Source organism: Oxyura jamaicensis, chromosome 4 (genome assembly GCF_011077185.1).
Source record: "Oxyura jamaicensis isolate SHBP4307 breed ruddy duck chromosome 4, BPBGC_Ojam_1.0, whole genome shotgun sequence".
Lineage (NCBI taxonomy): Eukaryota > Metazoa > Chordata > Aves > Anseriformes > Anatidae > Oxyura > Oxyura jamaicensis.
The window spans coordinates 71,422,597-71,441,817 of NC_048896.1; the positions used below are offsets into that span (position 1 = coordinate 71,422,597).

General features: G+C 33.9%; 1 protein-coding gene and 1 long non-coding RNA gene across 5 annotated transcripts in view; both read left to right on the plus strand.

The window, feature by feature from the left end:
• Positions 1–19,221, plus strand: part of ATP8A1 (ATPase phospholipid transporting 8A1) — a 104,154-nt gene that overhangs the window by 57,703 nt on the left and 27,230 nt on the right. For all 4 annotated transcript variants that reach the window (XM_035323386.1, XM_035323389.1, XM_035323385.1 and 1 more), the window contains 6 exons: positions 4,337–4,509; positions 8,467–8,650; positions 8,751–8,861; positions 14,295–14,369; positions 14,527–14,649; positions 17,105–17,183. In XM_035323386.1, the coding sequence (XP_035179277.1) occupies positions 4,337–4,509; positions 8,467–8,650; positions 8,751–8,861; positions 14,295–14,369; positions 14,527–14,649; positions 17,105–17,183 (745 nt within the window). The remainder of the gene's footprint in view (positions 1–4,336; positions 4,510–8,466; positions 8,651–8,750; positions 8,862–14,294; positions 14,370–14,526; positions 14,650–17,104; positions 17,184–19,221) is intronic.
• On the plus strand, positions 761–2,805 carry LOC118165410. Its single transcript, XR_004750035.1, has 2 exons — positions 761–1,184; positions 1,749–2,805. It is a non-coding gene; the product is annotated as an uncharacterized LOC118165410 (long non-coding RNA).

Sequence of the window (19,221 nt, forward strand, 5' to 3'; positions counted from 1 at the left end):
AATAGCTTGTGAGAGAAGCGTTTTTCGTCTTTTCTTAGTTTACTTATTTGAATAGCTTGTGATCACAATAGATTGTGATCACTGTTGGTATGAAAAAAAAATAAATAATTTTGATTCAAACACTTGATTTTTGAATTTTTCACTCCTCAACTAATCTGTAAAAATTAATAATACATAGACTAATGGATTTCAGAACTACTGCAATACTTAATGGAATTGAAATACAAAGAATTGACTATTTTGTATGCTTCTTCATATGTCATGAAATAAAGTGAGGTGGTTTTATTTAACTTCTAAAAGGAGTCCAATAAAAACTCAGAAACCAAACATTGCACATTAGCTATTTCTAGTGTGATGACAAAAAAATTTGAATGAACATATATTAAGAAATGTATTTTTAAAACGTATTTTTTTTCTTGCACTGTATTATCTAATTTAATAATGGTACTCAAACTGAATTTGAATACTGAATAATGGTATTCAAACTGAAGTATCTAGATTGTGTAGAGATCAAGAGTTCCTTTCTCTACATGCATGAAGTAAGTTCCCATTACATGGGAATGGAGATGTCATGGCAACTGAAATTGCCTTTGCAAACTGGTCACTTACAAATCCATCTGTGCTGAAGATATACGTCATGTTTTTTTCAGGAATAACTAAATGTGGTAATCAGTTTCAGGGCAAGAGGTGAGGTTTATTTAAAATAATAATAATAATAAATTTGTGCCAATATTTTAACAAGTGACTGTTAAAAGTTTTCTTCCTTGTTTGATGGTGTATGTTTCACCGTTTGGTTAATATATACCTTGTCTCCTACCTGTGGGTTTTCCCTTGCTTGTATGGTTGGGATTGGATGTCAGTCTCTATTTTTAGTGTGACTGGTTGAGTCAAAATTTGCCTTGAAATCTCTGTGGGAGCAAAGTGGGCTTTAGAAGATGGTGAGAGAGGTTCTGTGATCATAGAGCCTTCAGTCAATGCAGCTGAAAGGGTGGATGCAATTTCTATTTCTTTTCTGCATGCCAAAACAGCTGGCAAGAGCCCATAATAACTAGTTGTAATATTATCTGTTAAGGGATATTGGCCAAAACTTTGGCTTTTTAGCAGCTTAGATCCACCCTTCATAGTGAGACTCTGCCCTACTGTGCAGTGGAACTGTGCTTCCGTGAGGGCTGCAGGACAACCAAGTTTTTTTTTGTTGTTTTTTTGTTTGTTTGTTTGTTTGTTTGTTTAATTTTTTTTTCATGGAACTGTAGGGATTGGAAGGGACCTCGAAAGATCATCGGGTCCAACCCCCCTGCCAAAGCAGGTTCCTCAGAGCAGGCTGCCCAGGTAGGCGCCCAGATGGGCCTTGAATATCTCCAGAGAAGGAGACTCCACAACCTCTCCAGGCAGCCTGTTCCAGTGCTCCGTCACTCTCACCGTGAAGAAGTTCTTTCGCATGTCGGTGCAGAACTTCCTGTGTTCTATTTTGCAACTGTTGCCCCTTGTCCTATCCCCACAAACCACTGAGAAGAGGTTAGCTATATCCTTCTGTCTCCCACCCCTCAGATATTTGTACACATTGATAAGATCCCCTCTCAGTCTTCTCTTCTCCAGGATGAAGAGACCCAGGTCTCTCAGCCTTTCTTCATAGGGAAGATGCTTCAGGTCCTGTATCATCTTTGTGGCCCTCCGCTGCACTCTTTCCAGGAGGTCCCTGTCTTTTTTGTACCGGGGAGCCCAGAACTGGACACAGTACTCCAGGTGAGGCCAAGTTCCCTCAGTAGCGGAGGAACTGAGCAGCCATGAAACCCTGGAGAAAAAATGGTATCATGTTGTAAGAATCTTGGACTGCCCAGAACTTCCCTGCCCCACAGTGTAACCTGTGTGGTTACAGCCTTAGAGAACTGTTTTATGACATTGCAATGATAGTGGATTCTTCTTGCCTTTGCTGTTACATAGCACAATATCTGTTACATACCAGTGGTGTCTTCTAAAAAGGAACTCGCTCAGTGCTGATCCTTCAGGGACAAGCAGTGTCCCCTGTCCCTAAGACATGTAAAACAGTTAACAGAATAAATGTATCCTCAATTTGGTCATTATTACAACCTTAGCATGAAAAACATAGGATACCAGAGTTTTAAAAAAGGTTTGTTTGCTTTTGTCCCCACTCCATGAACTGTCTCCAAAAAAAAAAAAAAAGAAAAAGAAAAAAAAGTCTTCTGTAGAAATAGATCTTTGTATGAAGAAATACCCTTATTTATGGAATTAAAAGAAAAATTAAAAAAAACGTTCACCCAAACACCCATTTTAGCATCCCTTAGGTGAAGTAGAACTGGAATCACTTCCAGAAAACATTTAAATATTTTGATTTTTTTGCAATATTATTTGTTTTGAGACTCCACTCCCAGGAACGTCATCTTAGCTTCACAAACAAAATGTGGTTTTGGTAGTAAGTTCTTATATAAAAGAATACTGGAATTGATTTTTGCCTCCACATTAACTTCATAGGCTGCTAAATGTCATGGACAGAAAACACAGTTTTATTCTTCTAATTCTGAGCTTCAAACTGAAACTAGAAACTAGTTTGATTACCATTCAGTTCCACTGAGAAACACTTCATGGAAATGGTGTAGAAGTAAATGAGGGATATTTTGGTAATGCTTTTAATTGAAGACACTGGACTTCAGCATAGAGCTGACATAGAGCATAGAGCCCACAAAGGAATTTTACAGCTGGGGTAAGTGATTTGTATTGTTCGGAAGGGGCTGTTTGTTTAGCTTGTAGCCTGCCTGGATCTGCCTGACATCTCGTCTGTTTGTGATTTTAAAAATAAAAAAATAAATTAAGGGCAATTTAAACAGGAGAGTTTATAATGCATGTGTGATGATGGAGAAATAATAGATGAGAAGAATATGAAGGTAGAGGCTATTGTGTTGCTTAAATGTTGTCAGAAGCTAAGTAATCCATGAAGATGAGGAAAAAATGATACTTTTTTGTGTATTGCAATATTTCTTAATAAAAGAAGGCACTCTGCAAAATAGTTACACAAGTTGTCCATTTTCCTGCTTTGGCAGGGGTTTGGACCCGATGATCTTTCAAGGTCCCTTCCAACCTCTACAATTCTGTGATTCTGTGATTTTTAAGACATTTTAATGTTACTAAAAAAAAATAAAAAAAATGTGGCACCTCCTTTCCCTTGCACTTTCTACAGAGAGGGAGACAGGAAACTTGAAGTGCAGAATTTCCCATCAGCCTTATCTTCTTCTAGATAAACCAATGAATCTTTAGAAGCTCAGTAGCAGCTAACTAGGCCAAAACCGTAGACAGCAGCATGTCAAGATTATGGGTGTAAGTTGGGTGGGAAAGCAGTATCATAAGTTTCATATCAGAATATTTGAGTTTTGTTATTCTCCTTGATGTTTTTTTTAGATGGTTACACCAAATTCTATTTATGTGTGCCTGGTATCACAGGAGTAGCACAATTGTTTGCTAGTTATATTGTAGTCATAGGATGTGACGGTTTGTCAGATTGATTTTTTTTCTAAGCACAAATTTTCATCTTTCTTGAAGAAAATGTTGTAGCTCTATGAAGGCCATTCACTGAAAAACATACAACAATTTTATTTATTTTTTCTTCATGACACTCTATGGTAGAACCATATTCTAACTAACTAGACCTACCCAAAGCAGGCTAAATACAAAATACTGCTGCATAAATACAGATGAATACTGAATATAATCTGAAGTTCTTAGTACTGGCTCACAGAACAGTGACATGACCAGGTGTGAGTCAAACCTTCCTTTAGCAATTGAAAAAAGGCAAAATACGATGTGTAGTTGATGCTGCCTTTCCTTAAAATGTAAATTTAATCTGATGGCTAGAGCTTCTGGCTATAATGCCTGTACTTCTATTGTGAACTATCTTTGAAATTTCTTTTTTTCTAAATGTTTAGGACCGTTTTTTTATAATTGGGAGCTTTTTTTTTTCTTACAGCATCTATCTGTATCTGTGAGTTTTCCTTTCCATAGGTAAAAAGAAAACGTATTTTAGTAATACCTTTTCACAATCATTTATGCAACTATTGCTACCACTCAAAGAGCATTAAAAGTTCCACAGCAATTTAGATATTTTTGGCAGGGTGAGAGCAATCCTACATATTTTTGTACTGTGGTTTCTAATGGCACAACTGTTGCAAATTTGCAAATTGTTTTTTAATGCATACAATCTATTTGATAGTATAATCTAAAGAAAATTTCCTCAAGTGTATGCCAGTTTTTCTGATTGCTGAAGGAATTATTAGACCTACAAGTAGTAGGAATTAAAAATAATCAACACATTTTTTTTGTGTAATAGGGAACAAGAGAGACGCTTAGCCATCATTGCAGTACTCTTGGAGATGCTTTAAGGAAGGAAAATGATTTTGCTCTCATCATTGATGGTAAATCTCTGAAATATGCTTTGACATTTGGAGTGAGACAGTATTTCCTGGATTTGGCTTTGTCATGCAAAGCTGTTATTTGTTGCAGGTAAGGTTTACATTATTCTTTCTCTACAATATTTTTATTGACAAATAATAATTAACAAGCTGTTTCTGCTTCAGAGCAAATATTTATATCCATGTCTTCTAACCATGAAACTAAAACGTAGTTTCTAACATTCTCAAATACAATCATTTAAGCAAAATACTTACGTAGTGAATCCTGAAACGGGAGTATACCTGCCAAACCAAGTTACTGAGGTTGCATATATGCAGGAAACTCATGCTATCCATAAAGAATAGTCTCAGCAAGATTAAGACACTGATCTTAACTTTAAATTGTTACTGCAGTTAACTGCAGGTTTCAATACATCTAGTTTCTTTTGTAGAGTTTTCTCCATAGGCAAGATTTTATAACCTTGCCTTTCCTCTCAGCCACAGATTACACTGCACAGAAAGTGCACAGAAATGTTAAAGGTACTATGCTGAGTGATTTGTATTTACTGAAGTTGATGGAAACACCTTTTTATTATTACTATTATTATTCCTGATTGTTTTGGACTTCTTGTAATGCAATCAAGCGTTTAATCTTTTCCAGTAAACATCAGCTATTGGAGCTCTAGGCTTACCTTAACAAGGGAAGTTTTTTGTGATTAAAGAGAAATACATATATTTTTCAAACATAAACAATATTAAAGCAGTTTGGCTTGCCTTTTAACATTCTTGTATTTATATTAAGGAAGGACTGTATAATTGATAGCTTGTCTGTTTGGGGGCCTACTTGAGTTTTTACAGCTTTAAACACAAAAACCACAAACATCTCCTGAGTAGTACATCACCTCTTCTACATTCGAATGACTGCACTAAAGGGGTGATTAGTAGCTAGATAAATAAGAACTGCTCCTGTTGACTTTCAAAGAATTTGGCTTAGTCCAAGCGATTTATCTGTCAGAAAGCAGAAGTGAGAACTTTTCTTTACAAGATCATTGGCAACACAGATAGGATATCTTTATTAGAAATGCAATAAAAAAATCCAGAACTGTGGAAATAGCTGTTATTTTCATCAGTGTCTGAGGTAACTATTACAAGGATAGCCAGTTAATGTTCTCAGAACATTTTTCACTCTTTTAACCTCTGTAGTAGTATGGAAAAAGCTGGTGGGTATATTAAAACAGGAGTAGTAAATTCAGAAACAAAGTATTCAGGCTCGTCTACAACCCCAATATCCTGCTGTTTCACAATATAAAAGTGCTATAAATGTGCGTTTTCAGAGTTAATGTACTTCTGAAAGTTATAGAGATGTCTGTGTATTTGTTGCATGCAGTTCCATTTTGTTTTATGTAGGGTACTCTGATTATAATTGCTTTAGAAAAAGAATCTATGGAAAAGGAAGTCTGGATTTTGTACAAGAACAAAGTAATTCTAGGTATTCAGCATCATTTCTTCCAAAATTCAGATCTTCTTTCAGTAAATCAAGTTTCATGCCTATTCTCTACATATTTTATTGTCTATCTGAAGAAAGAGGCCTGGAGTGCACAAATGTAAAAACTGTTGGAAATATACCTTAGTAGGCTGTCTTTTGATGAGTAAGTAAGTAGAAAGTGTTTGTGTTCAGGTACAGAGTTTAATGATATTCATTAAAATAAAAGATTCGTCTCAAAATCAGTATGTTCAAATTAGAGCTATTTTTCTGCCTTGGAAAAGCAAATGGGTTTATAGCATCCAAAGAAATCCCTGGATCATATGATCTTCCTATCCTTTCTGTCAAGTAGTGTGTTCTACTTGTGACTTTTTAGGTTTTTTTTATTTTTAAGTCTTAGCTTTGTAGCCAAGCTCCAAGATGAAACACTTCTTCAAACTAAGGTCTTACACTGATCACAGTTTATTCTGTGTATAAACATATTTCTCATGGCAATGAGGGAAAGTTGTAGTTTTGTGCTTGTTTTGTTGTTTCCAGTTTTGCTCATTACAATAAATAACAAGCAGTAGAGGGGTGTAGAACTATTTCAACAGTGTTCCTTCTTCTTCTCTCCTTGATTTGAAACTACCTTTTGTGCTTTTTGAAGAGACATTATTGTTGTTTTTTTTGAACTATGAAACCATTTTAGGGTATTTTGTACTTATAGTTACCCTTTATTGCTAACTTTTCTGTGATAAAACAACAAAAGGAAGGTCTCTGTTCTAGTAGCATTTTCCTTACCGCTTCTGTATTTCCATAATACATTTAGATCATCTGGTTTCAATGCATTTGTAGGTATATGCTCTGACATACTTTGTGGTTGTTTAATAATTGGCTGCAGGATTCAAACTAAAATATTTGCTTGTAGCACTCACTGTTCGAGTATGTGCATTTTTAATATCACGTTTCACAAAAATCAAAATCTAAATATTTTTTTCTGTTCAAGCTCCATCTTTCATAAGTAAAATAGCTTTTCCTTGTTTCTGAGCATGAAAACAAAAAACTTTATCATTTTAAGTTAATATAAATCACTTAAATATGTCATCCTGACTAAATGAAAGCGTAGGCCTCTTTTCCATCCATGTAAAAGCACTGAAAATTTTAAGCAGTTGGTTTTAAAAGTACAAATTACATCAACTTCTTTGAAGTTTTCAGACTGTTCACTTGTTCAGAGGCATTTATTACCAATGAATTCTTAATAAGAGTAGCCATAACACAGATGAAGCTGACAAATACTCAGTAGACATTTCACTTCAAAAATCTACATATGTTATTAATTCCAAGCAGATGTTTGGCTTAAAGACTTAGACAAACTAAATTCCAACTCTGTATTGGCTTCTGACTAATGTGTGCAACAAGAATGTTGAATTGATTATTCTGTAGTAAAAATGTACAGCTAAGAGTAAACAAATTGAACGGAAGGTATTTTTTATTGGTTTCATAAATTCAGGTGTATCTAGTGAACGCTTTTACTTTCACCTGGCAATGAAAGTGCCATCCTCCAGCTGCCTCTATAATGTTTTCTGAAAGGGAAATAAGCCACTGTACATGGAAAGCTGAAAAGATTAAAAAGTTAGTTCTCAGTTAAGGAATCTGTTGTGGAAGCTGGCTAGGGCTAGTCTTTAGACTCACCAGCAGTGTTCAAATATATATATATATATTTTAATCTTAGAAATAACTCTTGATGTGCTTAGACCATGAGAATTCTTTTGAAAGACCATTGTCCAGAAGCTTTCATCCCAAGCTCACCACAGCATTGTACTCATCCCAAGTACCCTTCTCAAAAATCTAATAGCATATGTTACATAAGCTGATGAATAAAGTAACTAAATAGCTATCTTCCATACAAAGTCTGTATTATTTTTCACGTTTTGTTTTATTATTTTTACAATTTTATGCAATCTTTTTTTGACTTGTTGCACTTAAAGATTAAGAAATTTTACTTAATTAGAACAGAATAGGAATTGGGTTTCTTTTCAGCTGATGGGACATCACCCACATTGATCTTTGAGAAGTTGTTGTCTGGTACATGGAGAGGAGAACTAGAATTGCTACAAGGACGTTACTGAAACCCAGTGGGGATTAGAATACTATATGTGAGCAAAGGCAAGCATAGACACACTTGTCATTTGTTCCTGTTTGCTTTGACATCTCTCTCTTAAAAATCTTACTGTTTATAAAAGAAATATTTTAACAGAGGAAAATAAAAATCATAAAAGTTAAATATGAAACAATCTACAGTTATGCAAAGTTAATACTGTTAGTAGTAGTGTTGGGGTTTCTTCCAGTACTGCGTTTTAGGGGCCCATTGCTGTTTGAGTTGTATATCTCTAGTCCTATTAATGTCTTGCTTCCACAAATTCAAGGTTTTTGTGAATTTTTAAGGAAATGTGCTTTTAGCTGTAGCCTAAAGGCCAACAACAAGATGATGTCACTGACTGGGATGTTAGTTAACCTGTTTTTATTGCCTTTTAAGGAATAATGTATGTCTTGCAAGTGCATTAATTTGAAAGTTCTGTGTTATTTTTTTTCCCTGTTATACCTTAGGGTATCTCCACTTCAAAAATCTGAAGTTGTAGAAATGGTCAAAAAACAAGTTAAGGTAGTAACTCTAGCAATTGGTGATGGAGCAAATGATGTTAGTATGATACAAACAGCACATGTTGGTGTTGGTATTAGTGGAAATGAAGGTCTACAGGCTGCTAATTCTTCAGACTACTCAATTGCTCAGGTAAGTCATTACACTGTAACATAAGACAGTAAAGTTTAATATTGGATTAATATCAGTCTATACGTGTTCTAAATGTATGTTTGTTTCCCATTTTTTGCAGTTCAAGTATTTGAAGAACTTGTTGTTGGTTCATGGTGCCTGGAATTATAACAGAGTAGCTAAATGCATCTTGTATTGTTTCTACAAGAATATAGTCCTTTATATTATCGAGGTAATTTTACAGTATAGTAAATTTTACTTTATAAAATTAAAACATTATTTTGAGCTTCTGATTATTCTCTAGGATTTTTAAGAAGCATTTAACTGCTAGTAAACACAAATACCGAATCTGTAATAAACTGATGAATATAGAATGATTTTTTTTACTTTAAAAAATCCCAACAGTAGTCTTATTACTAAGTACTAAATATCTAGTATTAGTACTGAATATTTGTACTGCATCATACTTATTAAAATTGTATGTACCTCTCACATCATTTCAGTACCTAAGTATACTTAAATTTACCAAGAGGTTTGTACGCTTAAGCTCTTTATAGAGCAGGTGTCATTAACTGTCTAATTTGCAAACCGAAGACCTTTTCCAGGTCAACGTTGAACTTCACAATGCTGTTCAGAACAATCATTAGGGTTTTTATATACATGCTTAATTACACAGAGGCATACTTTTTAGTTGTTGTTGTGTTAACCATACTTCTTTACACTCTATTTTATGAACTGAATACTTTCCTTAAAGTAACTGTAGTATTTTTCTCACCTGAGATTTTAAGCAGAATGAGATCTTGTGAAAAAATACGGTAGTATGAGAGTACTGTGTTGTGATAAATGTATGCCTATTGGTTTTTATAGTTAAAACAGCATGTACAGCTGTAGTTTTCATGACCACATTGCAACTTTACAGTTTTCAATATACCTTTTAAAAGTTTTTTTTTTTTTAATTTCTAACTTCATTTACTGTTCTTCTTTCTTTCAACAGTCTCTTCCTTTCTTCTCCCTTGCTTTCTTATAACCCAATGTGTCTAATAAGAATATTTATATTTGATTCAAACTTTAAATTAATGATGATACTATGGGTTAAGAATGCAAAAATATTTCTGTTAGACACAATCTAAACATTAGGTTAATATTTTTGATTTTGAGATTTATGCTGGTGATCTTATACTGTTGCAATATCTGAAAATACTTAAAACTTGGTATTTTATTATACTTATAATATATTCTGTGTAAGTGTAACCAAAAAGTATGCATTTTTCTTAACATGTTTTTAAAATTTTCTGAATTTTCCCTTTCTTCTTTATCATGTTATTAATGTAAATAAATTTCAATGCAAGTAGCAACAAGTTTATAGACTCTTTAGAAAAACTTACAAATATCTAATTAAATGATCTTACCTTTAAAAGTACTCATTAGCAGTAGCTCTTATATCAATATTTTTTTTCAAATTGTTCAACTTTTTAGTCAAAGCACTATTAATGTATATTTTGTGTTTACAGAAAAACTTACAAATCTGGGCTTTAGAAAATATTCCTTGTTTTTCTTAATTTGTCTAAATGTCATTGTCACCTGCAAAAATTTAAATTTATAGCTTAAAAAAAGATATAAATATCCCACCACTTGTATTCCTTCTGATAAACTTTAATCCATGTTACAGGCATCGTAGAGTAAAAATACAAAATACTAGAAAAAGTAGTCTCTACACGCTGAACAGATGGAAGGACAAAGCAATCATTTTTATGTGGATTATGACCCTTTATATATAATACATACAAACCTTTTATCATATACAACTTTTCTGGAAGACGAGAAGACTTCTACTTCAATTCCTATGTACCGAACATTTGTCAGCTCAAAATCTTTCACAGATGTTAATAGCTCATGTCAATACTGTGAGTGAATGGGCAGAAATTCATCATTGAATGTCTCTGGAAGGGACAACTGCCAGTCTTGAATCTCTCTTTTCAGTTTTTTGTACAGATCAGGCGTGGGAGCAGAGAGCTCAATGAGTATTTGTAAGCTGCTGCTTAATATGCAGAAATGCTACATCAGGAAAACGTCTGTGAAGCTTTTGTGACCACGCCTCTTCTGTCTTGGAATTTAGAAAATAGTACTATGAAAGACATGTCTGGAAGTTTTAGTTTCTTTTTACTAGCTGACAATAATTCATACCTGCCTTTACTTAATATGTGTTATATATTTTTAAATGTCTGCTCAGTACTAATCGAATGAGTAATATAATAGATTCCATGTAATCTAAAATACAGCCTTTTTCCTAGGCAATTATGGGGTGATGTGAAGTGAGCTCCATTAGTTTCTTGGTTTAGAAAATGCTAAGGGTCTAAAGTAGAACTTCATGAACACTGATTAGTGTTTATCAACATTTAAACTCCTATTAATAAGAAATTAGAAATGGTCAGTAATAACTTTCCTTCCACTCCATTACAACCCAAGATTTAAATATGTACCTCATCTTTAGAATGGTAGTCCCCATAACATTAGAAGTTATATACTGAATGCATGTTATATATGCATGCAGCCTGTAGTGTTTTTGCCCACTTTCTTGTATTACATGCTTTGAAAATTTAGCAATGCTGCAAAGCTCAGTCTTTCATTTCCAAAGAAGTTCTGTACCATTGAACTACAAAATGATCTAAACCTCTACTTCTTCCCAACTTAAAGTCTAAACTGCTTCTCAGAGACACGCATCTCCTTTCCTTCTGTTATAGGGGTGCTTGATTAGTAATTTGATACTCCCTAAGTATCTGCATCTGCCCCCAAATTACCATGATGTATAATATGTCATAAAAACACATATTTTGCCAGTACAGCTGCCTTCATTCTCCATCATAATCAAGATGGCGCACACTTATCCATAATTAAATTTCCAATTGTGAACCAAGAAACTGTTTTTTGTCACTATTAATACTGTACTCATCTCTGTAGAGTTTGTTCGTCATGTAAGGTTAAGGGTGCCATTTGCTAGGGTCAAAGGTTCAGAAGTGAGGGTAAGTATCTGACTTACTTTCCTCCCGTCTTAGAGTCTGAGATGAGGGCTGTACTTACCCTTGCTTCTACTTCCCGTTAACCTCTACCCTCTATGGAGCTGCTAATTATTTTGGAGCCATAACTATTCTTAATATGAATATTCAAATACTGTCTTGTAAGCAGAAGCAAATCCATGTTTCTTCTTAGATATTTAAAATTCTCTTATAGTAGTCTATCTGGTATTCCACTAAATAGTAGGATTTCTACTAGAGGGCACTGATTTTTAGCTACATTTGAAGGGTTCTCTACCCATTTTGTTGATAGTTTCAACATGAACTTTAGAACCCAAACTTCATTTCTTCCTGGACTGTATCTGGAATTCTGACCAAGAGTTGTGCCAGTTCTTTATTACACTGAAAGTTTTAACTGAAATGCCTGTAACTTATGTGCTTTCTTTGGAAGAAAGTAAATGCTAATCTTTCAGGAAGCTAATGTTATTCATTAAAGGATTTCCTTCTTACTTTACAGTAAAACTGCAGTTTTTGGAGTTCTAATAGCTTGAAAATTTTAAATTATGTACAAAATAAAAATGAAAGCAACAGGGTATTTGAGGAATGAATTGCTACATAACATTTCAAAGAACCTTGTTAGCAACTTAATATATGGCATTTTATGGTAAATTAAAATACTTGTTTTTCTTTAAAACTGTCACTTAGCATCACTTACATTTAGTAATAGAGAATATGTGGAATAGATTCATTATATGTATTTAGACCTAGTGAAATCACAACAGAAAGTTCGTGTTTTTTATTTCTTTGTTTTTGTTTTACAAATACTCTTTGGTTATGACAGCTCAAATACGTCTACTTGTTTTATTTTATTTCTAGTGTTGTACTTTTGTTAAACTGCCTAAAATCACCAGCAAAGAGGTGTATGTATTTATGCCTGGTTACTGAGGCATGTATTCTTTATTAATACAGTCCTTTTCCATCACCCTAAACCCTTTCAAATTAAGAATCTTAAAAAGGAGTAAATCATGTAATGGTGTCTGTCCTTCATTCCCCTCTCAAGAGCCATCTTCCTATTTTGGAGTAAAATCTTGTAGGAACTCGTAATCAGAAGGTTGAAAAGAGAGAAGGCAGTTGAGGACCACAACTTGTATCCAACAGTAGTGATGAGGTTCTGGATTATATTCACGCTTTTAGCTTGATGTAAAATATCAAAAAACTTGTGCTGATGTGTAGTAATGAAGAAACACACTCATTCCCTCCTACTCAACTGCTGAGAAAATGCTGCTAGTAAATGTCTTCTACATTTACCACAGTGGAATCATAACTCCTGCTTCAAAAATCCAAAATCAAAATGCACAGGATTTAATAAAAATCTGATTCATCAACTACTTATAAAGCAATTCTGTAAAATAATATTGCTTTTTCCATGAATACCCTGTAACATAATAAAGAAGAATGCTTGTTGCAACAAAAGTAACTTAGCATTAAGAGGACTTCTAAAAAACTTTGTTGTATTTTATATCTTTGTATTATTTTATATCTTTGTATTGTAGGCTCTAATGTTTGTAATTTTGTACAAGTCGTGTTCCAATAACTGGACATTAAAAATACTTTTATTGGCTATACAAACAGCAGTTTTAACTAGATTTTTATTCTCCTTTTTAGTGCTAATAGTTGCTAACTTCCATTCTTTTTCTATCTCAAAGTATTTACAAAAATGTTCAGACATTCCTCCGTGTGATAAAAGAACATGAGTTTGTTCATAGGGTCTGGTTATCTGGATGCCAGCCTGTGTACATATTGATAAACAGTTAATTTGTAGTAATTCATACTTTCATAGTGAAGGCGATTGAAATGTGCACTGTAGCACAGTCACTGCACAGTGACATGCTTCTTCTGCACTCTGTCATTGAACTAATATAAACATGAAGTTAGAAGTATAAGAAGGCAGTCATGCTGTATGCTGGTGCTGAAAAACATGAGAAAGTGTGTCATCATTCTTTTCAATTTATTTTTTTTATTCATTAAGCAAAAAGTGATAAAACTTATGAAACAGAATGGAAAAACTTATGAAAGAGATTTACAACTGCCTCTACAATATTCTGTAACTGAGTCAGTGCTTATTACATTTCAGTTGATTTAGTGCTCTGGTAAAGCCTCATGATCTCATGAGTTGCTTCTATGAAAAAGGAGTAATGGTAATAGTTTTCAGTTCTAAACTACATCTTGCTGTAAGAATTCTGTTAGTTAGGAGGTTTGTTAATGATTAGAAGATGAGTGTGTCTGTAGGTGTTTCCTCTTTTTTATTTCCTCTATGTTTTTCAGAATTCATTAAGACTTACAATTCAATACAAATGCAGTGAGCTAAATTACTCTTAAATGCTTAAAGAATACAAAATTCCTTCTGAAAATAGCTACCTCCCTGAAATGCTTTCATATTTAGATGGAATTGCTTACATACTGGACTAGATTGCCCATCACCTGTTCTGAAAGCAAGTCATTTTTGTACTACTTTTTTTTTTCATATAGGTTTAAACCAGAACATTCTCCATTGTAAATGTGTTCTAGGAATACCCCTTTTTGTGAAGCTGAAGAAAAATCTGCTTATGAAACCTTGCAAGACATTTGAGTAATATGGTTCTCCTCTTTTTCAGATCTGGTTTGCTTTTGTCAATGGCTTTTCTGGACAAATTCTTTTTGAAAGATGGTGTATAGGTCTTTACAATGTGGTAAGATAATTTTTGTGTTTTCATTTTGGACCATAATTATGAAAGTCTCTTGAGTCAGCAACTACCAAGCAATCCTTAAGCAAGTCCTCACCTCTCAAGTTTTTTTTGTTTCTTTTTTGTTTGTTTGTTTGTTTGTTTGTTTTAATCTATATTCTAGATGTTTACAGCAATGCCTCCACTAACTCTTGGAATATTTGAGAGATCCTGCCGGAAAGAAAACATGCTGAAATATCCCGAGTTATACAAGACTTCCCAAAATGCACTGGACTTTAATACCAAGGTAGATAAAAAATTCAAATGTAATTAAAGCAGAAGTTAATAGCAATTCAGTATAATTATCTGTTTTATTTCTGTGCTACATATTCTCATAGTTAAAAATTGAGAGGATGTTTTATTGCTACTGTTTGTAGATGTATATTTGTCTATAAATGATACAAATTGTATTTATCCAATTTTAGTAAAAATGGAAAGGGACAGCAAGCATTTTTTTTCAGCTCTGTTTTTTTCCTCTGCTGGCAATAAAGCTGTCTTCTATAGGCAGAAGTGATTAGACCTCTCTGTCATTGGTGTGTATGTATTTGTACTGTTATATGGAAATGGATTACTGAAGCCTGTGGAGAAGTGTTGCAGAGGACAATAAAAACTGTCATTAGATTTGTAGAGGGAGGGACCTGGTACTATTCTTTGTCAATTTGGAGTTGTGATTTTACGGTTTAATTTTGAGATTTGGAAAAGAAAAAATACTTGGGGACAATTAAAAATGCATCACTGAGGATCAAAAGAAATCTGAGGCTACTTTCAGTGGAAAATGGTCAACATTCATCTTGGAGATGAAATTGGACAAGAATGTAGGGTTATATATAAAATATACATTGTTTCTATAGATTTGTCCATAAATAATCTGTATTAAAAGAATTAAACTTTTTCCTGAATCTGCAATTTCATGAATACTGTGATGTTTGTATGAGCTCCTTCTAATTTGATTTAATTTGATTTTTCTGCATATAATTAGGACATTTGTAGTAATGTCATTATATAATGCACTTGGGAGACATTTTTAGTTTGTCACTGAATTAGCTATGCCTATAAGTGATGATTTGTTGTAGATGTGGAGAGCTAATGCAGCATTCTGAGCTTCCTGTCCATGCCAATTGTATTAAGAAATTGGAGAGAATTATTTGTCTAAACTATCCCCATTCACAGAAGCATGTTAGATTCTTCTTCCTTGCTTCCTCTTTCCTTTCTCCCACAAAAACAAACCTGAAAATTTTAAGGAAACCAGGGAATAGTTTGTCACTTCACAGTGACACAAGCTATAAGACTTCTACAAATATGACTTCTCATGGTCCATTGCGACAGTCACTTCTGTGTTGTGATAGTTTGAATACAATAATGTATGTCATGAGATACAGTTCTTGGATTGTTCTGTTTTTAAATGATAACTCTAATACAATTTTTATTATTGCACAGATGTATTGTTGACTTCATTGGAAATTCTGAGGCTGTTCCCATACAATCCTCATTAGGAGTAAATGTCTACAAAATTCCCAGCTATATAAGTTGAATAGTTGGTGTTAAAGATTTGGAAACATGACTGCCTTGAATGTTGATGCAGATGTTTGTTATGGTAAAAGGGATCAAAGGTTATGAGGTCATGACAGAGGTTAAAGGATTAGCATGTGACAATAAGAATTGGTCAGGAAAATGGAAAAGTAGAACTAATTTTTCTTGCATCCACCTGTGCTTTCTGTCAAATAAAAACTTCTGGTAATGACATAGCAAGAGGGAGAGACAAAGGTTAATGAGTAGCACAAGTTCAAATGTGCAAAGTGTTGGAGTGTAAATTGGATCATTCAGCCTAGTGTAGTTGTATAGTCTAACAAAGGGCTGAGATGTTGTGGAAAATGTTGTGAGGCAGGCAACTTAATTTCAATTGTTTGAACACCTTAACTCATAATACACATCAGTTAGTTACAATAAAGTCTATGACTGTCAAATGCATTGCTAATGAAAAAACGATTGCTATCCTGAAGGACACAGGTTACATATTTTTGATCGAGTCTTTTTATATCTTTGTACGATATATATTGTAGAAAGCATCAGTAGGTTGTTTCTGCTTAAACTTAATACAGTTCTTTTCAAAAGATGTTTTATAAAACATAAAATATGCTTGAAAGTGAAATTCAAATTATTTAGCAAACACATTGAAGGAAGTTCAATATGATGAAGCTATGCACTTCAAGAATGGAGCTTGTAAGGAGAAATCGTAGGAAGATACAATTATTTATCCTTTTCTGATTTCTTTGCATGTGGAAATATGTAGACAGGTATACATAGAATTTGGGGTTATTGTTCTGTTATTTCTTATTACACAAGATGTAAATTATAAAAACTGAAGTAATTTTAGTTCCCTAATTAGAATGCAGTAACAGTTCCAGTTGTCTGGTTTAGCTTATTTTTTTCTGATGGTCTTCCCATATGCATACATTTTAATTTCCCTTCTGATTTGAAATTAAAAGGAGGAGATAATACACACTTTTTTTCAAAACATAAAAAATAAACAAATGACCCATGAAGAGCTAAGAGGCAGAAAGTGCCTGTCAGTTATATTACTTCACAGTGGTGGCCTGACAGAAACACATTTTGTGAATCTAACACACAGATAAAAAGAAAGGTCAGGGTTCACGGAGCTAGTTTATTGCAAATGGTTCTCATGGATTTCTCTTTTCCCTTAGGTTTTCTGGGTTCATTGTTTAAATGGCCTCTTCCACTCATTCATTCTCTTTTGGTTTCCACTAAAAGCCCTCCAGCATGGTAAGTGTTATGAAAAAATAAAAATATAAATCTTCAAACGTACTAAATTTCTAAATACCTTTTTTTCTTAGTAATGCTTTATGAATACTAACAGTTTTGTGTGGTCAAGCGTCAAGATACCATTTCTAGAACTCAAGCAGATGCAGTCTATTTAAAATGTTTTACTTAAAGTTTAAAAGTAGGAGAAATATTACATATATGTAATCATGTACATAAAACTATATAAGTATGTTTGAAGTAAATTGAAACAATATGGAGAAAATTGTTTTTAACTATGTTATTTTTATATAATAATCTGTGTAAAGTACTTAAAAAATCATAAATTACTACAGTCCTTTGCATTGTCTCTTTTATTTTCTAGCCTTTATTGCCTATCAACCCATTAGTTTGCATCTGTATCAGTAGGATTGTGACAATTGCAAGGGAGATATCTTGGATGGCTCAGTGCTGTCACTCAGCTGTCCTACATGCACCTGAGATGCAGACGGAAATGGGACAGCTGGGGAGACAACACCATATTTGTTAGAGCAGACTGAAAGCATTCTTTCCAGTTTCTGGGAATACCTGTGTGTATGGGAGCTCCAATAGGGGTGGGCTGGTTTTGCTTCTACACTGTAGAAAATTTCAATTTAAATAGTAACAATAGTGTGTATGCAGCAATTTTTCTGTACATCTAGTAGTTGTCTCAGTTTCCCTGATAGGCAGTCTGTCACCTATACCAGGCAGTCTGCGCTGGTATAGGTGACAGAAATGTTTTTATGAATATTTTGAAACCATAGGAATGACATTAGGAACTGTAGGAACTGTACGTGGTTGACCTTAAAGAGTGAGACAGTCACTGCCGCTTATGCCCAAAAATTTTAAAGGAAAAACTTCTTTCAGTATTCTATAATGACTTCTGATCGGTACCAGAAGGTAGGTAGCAGCCTGGTATCTCTAAAAAGCCATTTTGATGCATGTTCAGTGGTGGCTGATTGCCATGGGGAGGGTTATAGACAGCTCAGGAAAAAGAAGGTCCCAAAATGTTAATTCATACACTAAAACCACAGCTTCAAATCCAAACTACAGTCCAAATTCAAAGCTGTAGCCAACGCATGTGAGAGACTGATGCATTACACAGTGCAGAAATGTTTGAGTGTATGCTTTGTGATAACATCTAATAAGAAATACATGATCAGAGAATAGCTATGGGTTTGTAAGAGTTGTTTGCCATGATTTGCCCCATGGGACCTACGCATTGGACAGTACACAAAACTAAAGTCTTTGCACTCCATGTAGTGTCAGCTGGATATGAAATGTAAAATGGACATAAATCTTCACAGAAAATTCTGATGCAACGTTGCCAACATCGCAGTAAATAGCAGAAGCCAAATTTATACATAGAAATACTCCCTCTAACTGCTACCTCTCTTGTATAAACTGTAATATTAGCCATGTTCTCAGCCTTGTTTTCAGGCTTCCAGAACTCTTTTTGTTCCTTGTGGTGTGCTGGTCTATACAGAGAGAGGTGTTAAATAGGTGAAGTGTCAGGAAGGCAACAAGAACCACCAGAGCTGAGGAGGCAGCCATCAAGGGCTCATCAAGATAAACAGAGGTTAAAGAGGACTATTTGCAAGCATTTTTACTCTACTATTCTGTCTGAACTTTCACCTGGTGTCTTTTCCAGAACATAAATTGAAGAACTTTCTTTTGTAGTAAACCATCATTACAAGTCCTGAAATGCTGTTAGAAAGGAGCATTCTTCATCCATAACTAAAGTAAATTTCATTTCAAGCATCTGCAAAGATGATATCAAGGCTCACAAAATACACAACACAAATATGAAAACATGCTTAATTAGCAACCTTTAATACACCATATGCTAAGGATGGTGGGGGAAAAATAAATGTTTTCAGCTATAAAGCACTTTAATCAGCTTGTATTAAACAGATGTATTAAAAACATCCCTCCTTTTTCTCTCTCAACATTATCAGTACATTTATTCCTTCCCACATAAAGAGTATTTGTAATCTTTTAATATGATGGCAGTGAAAAAGCA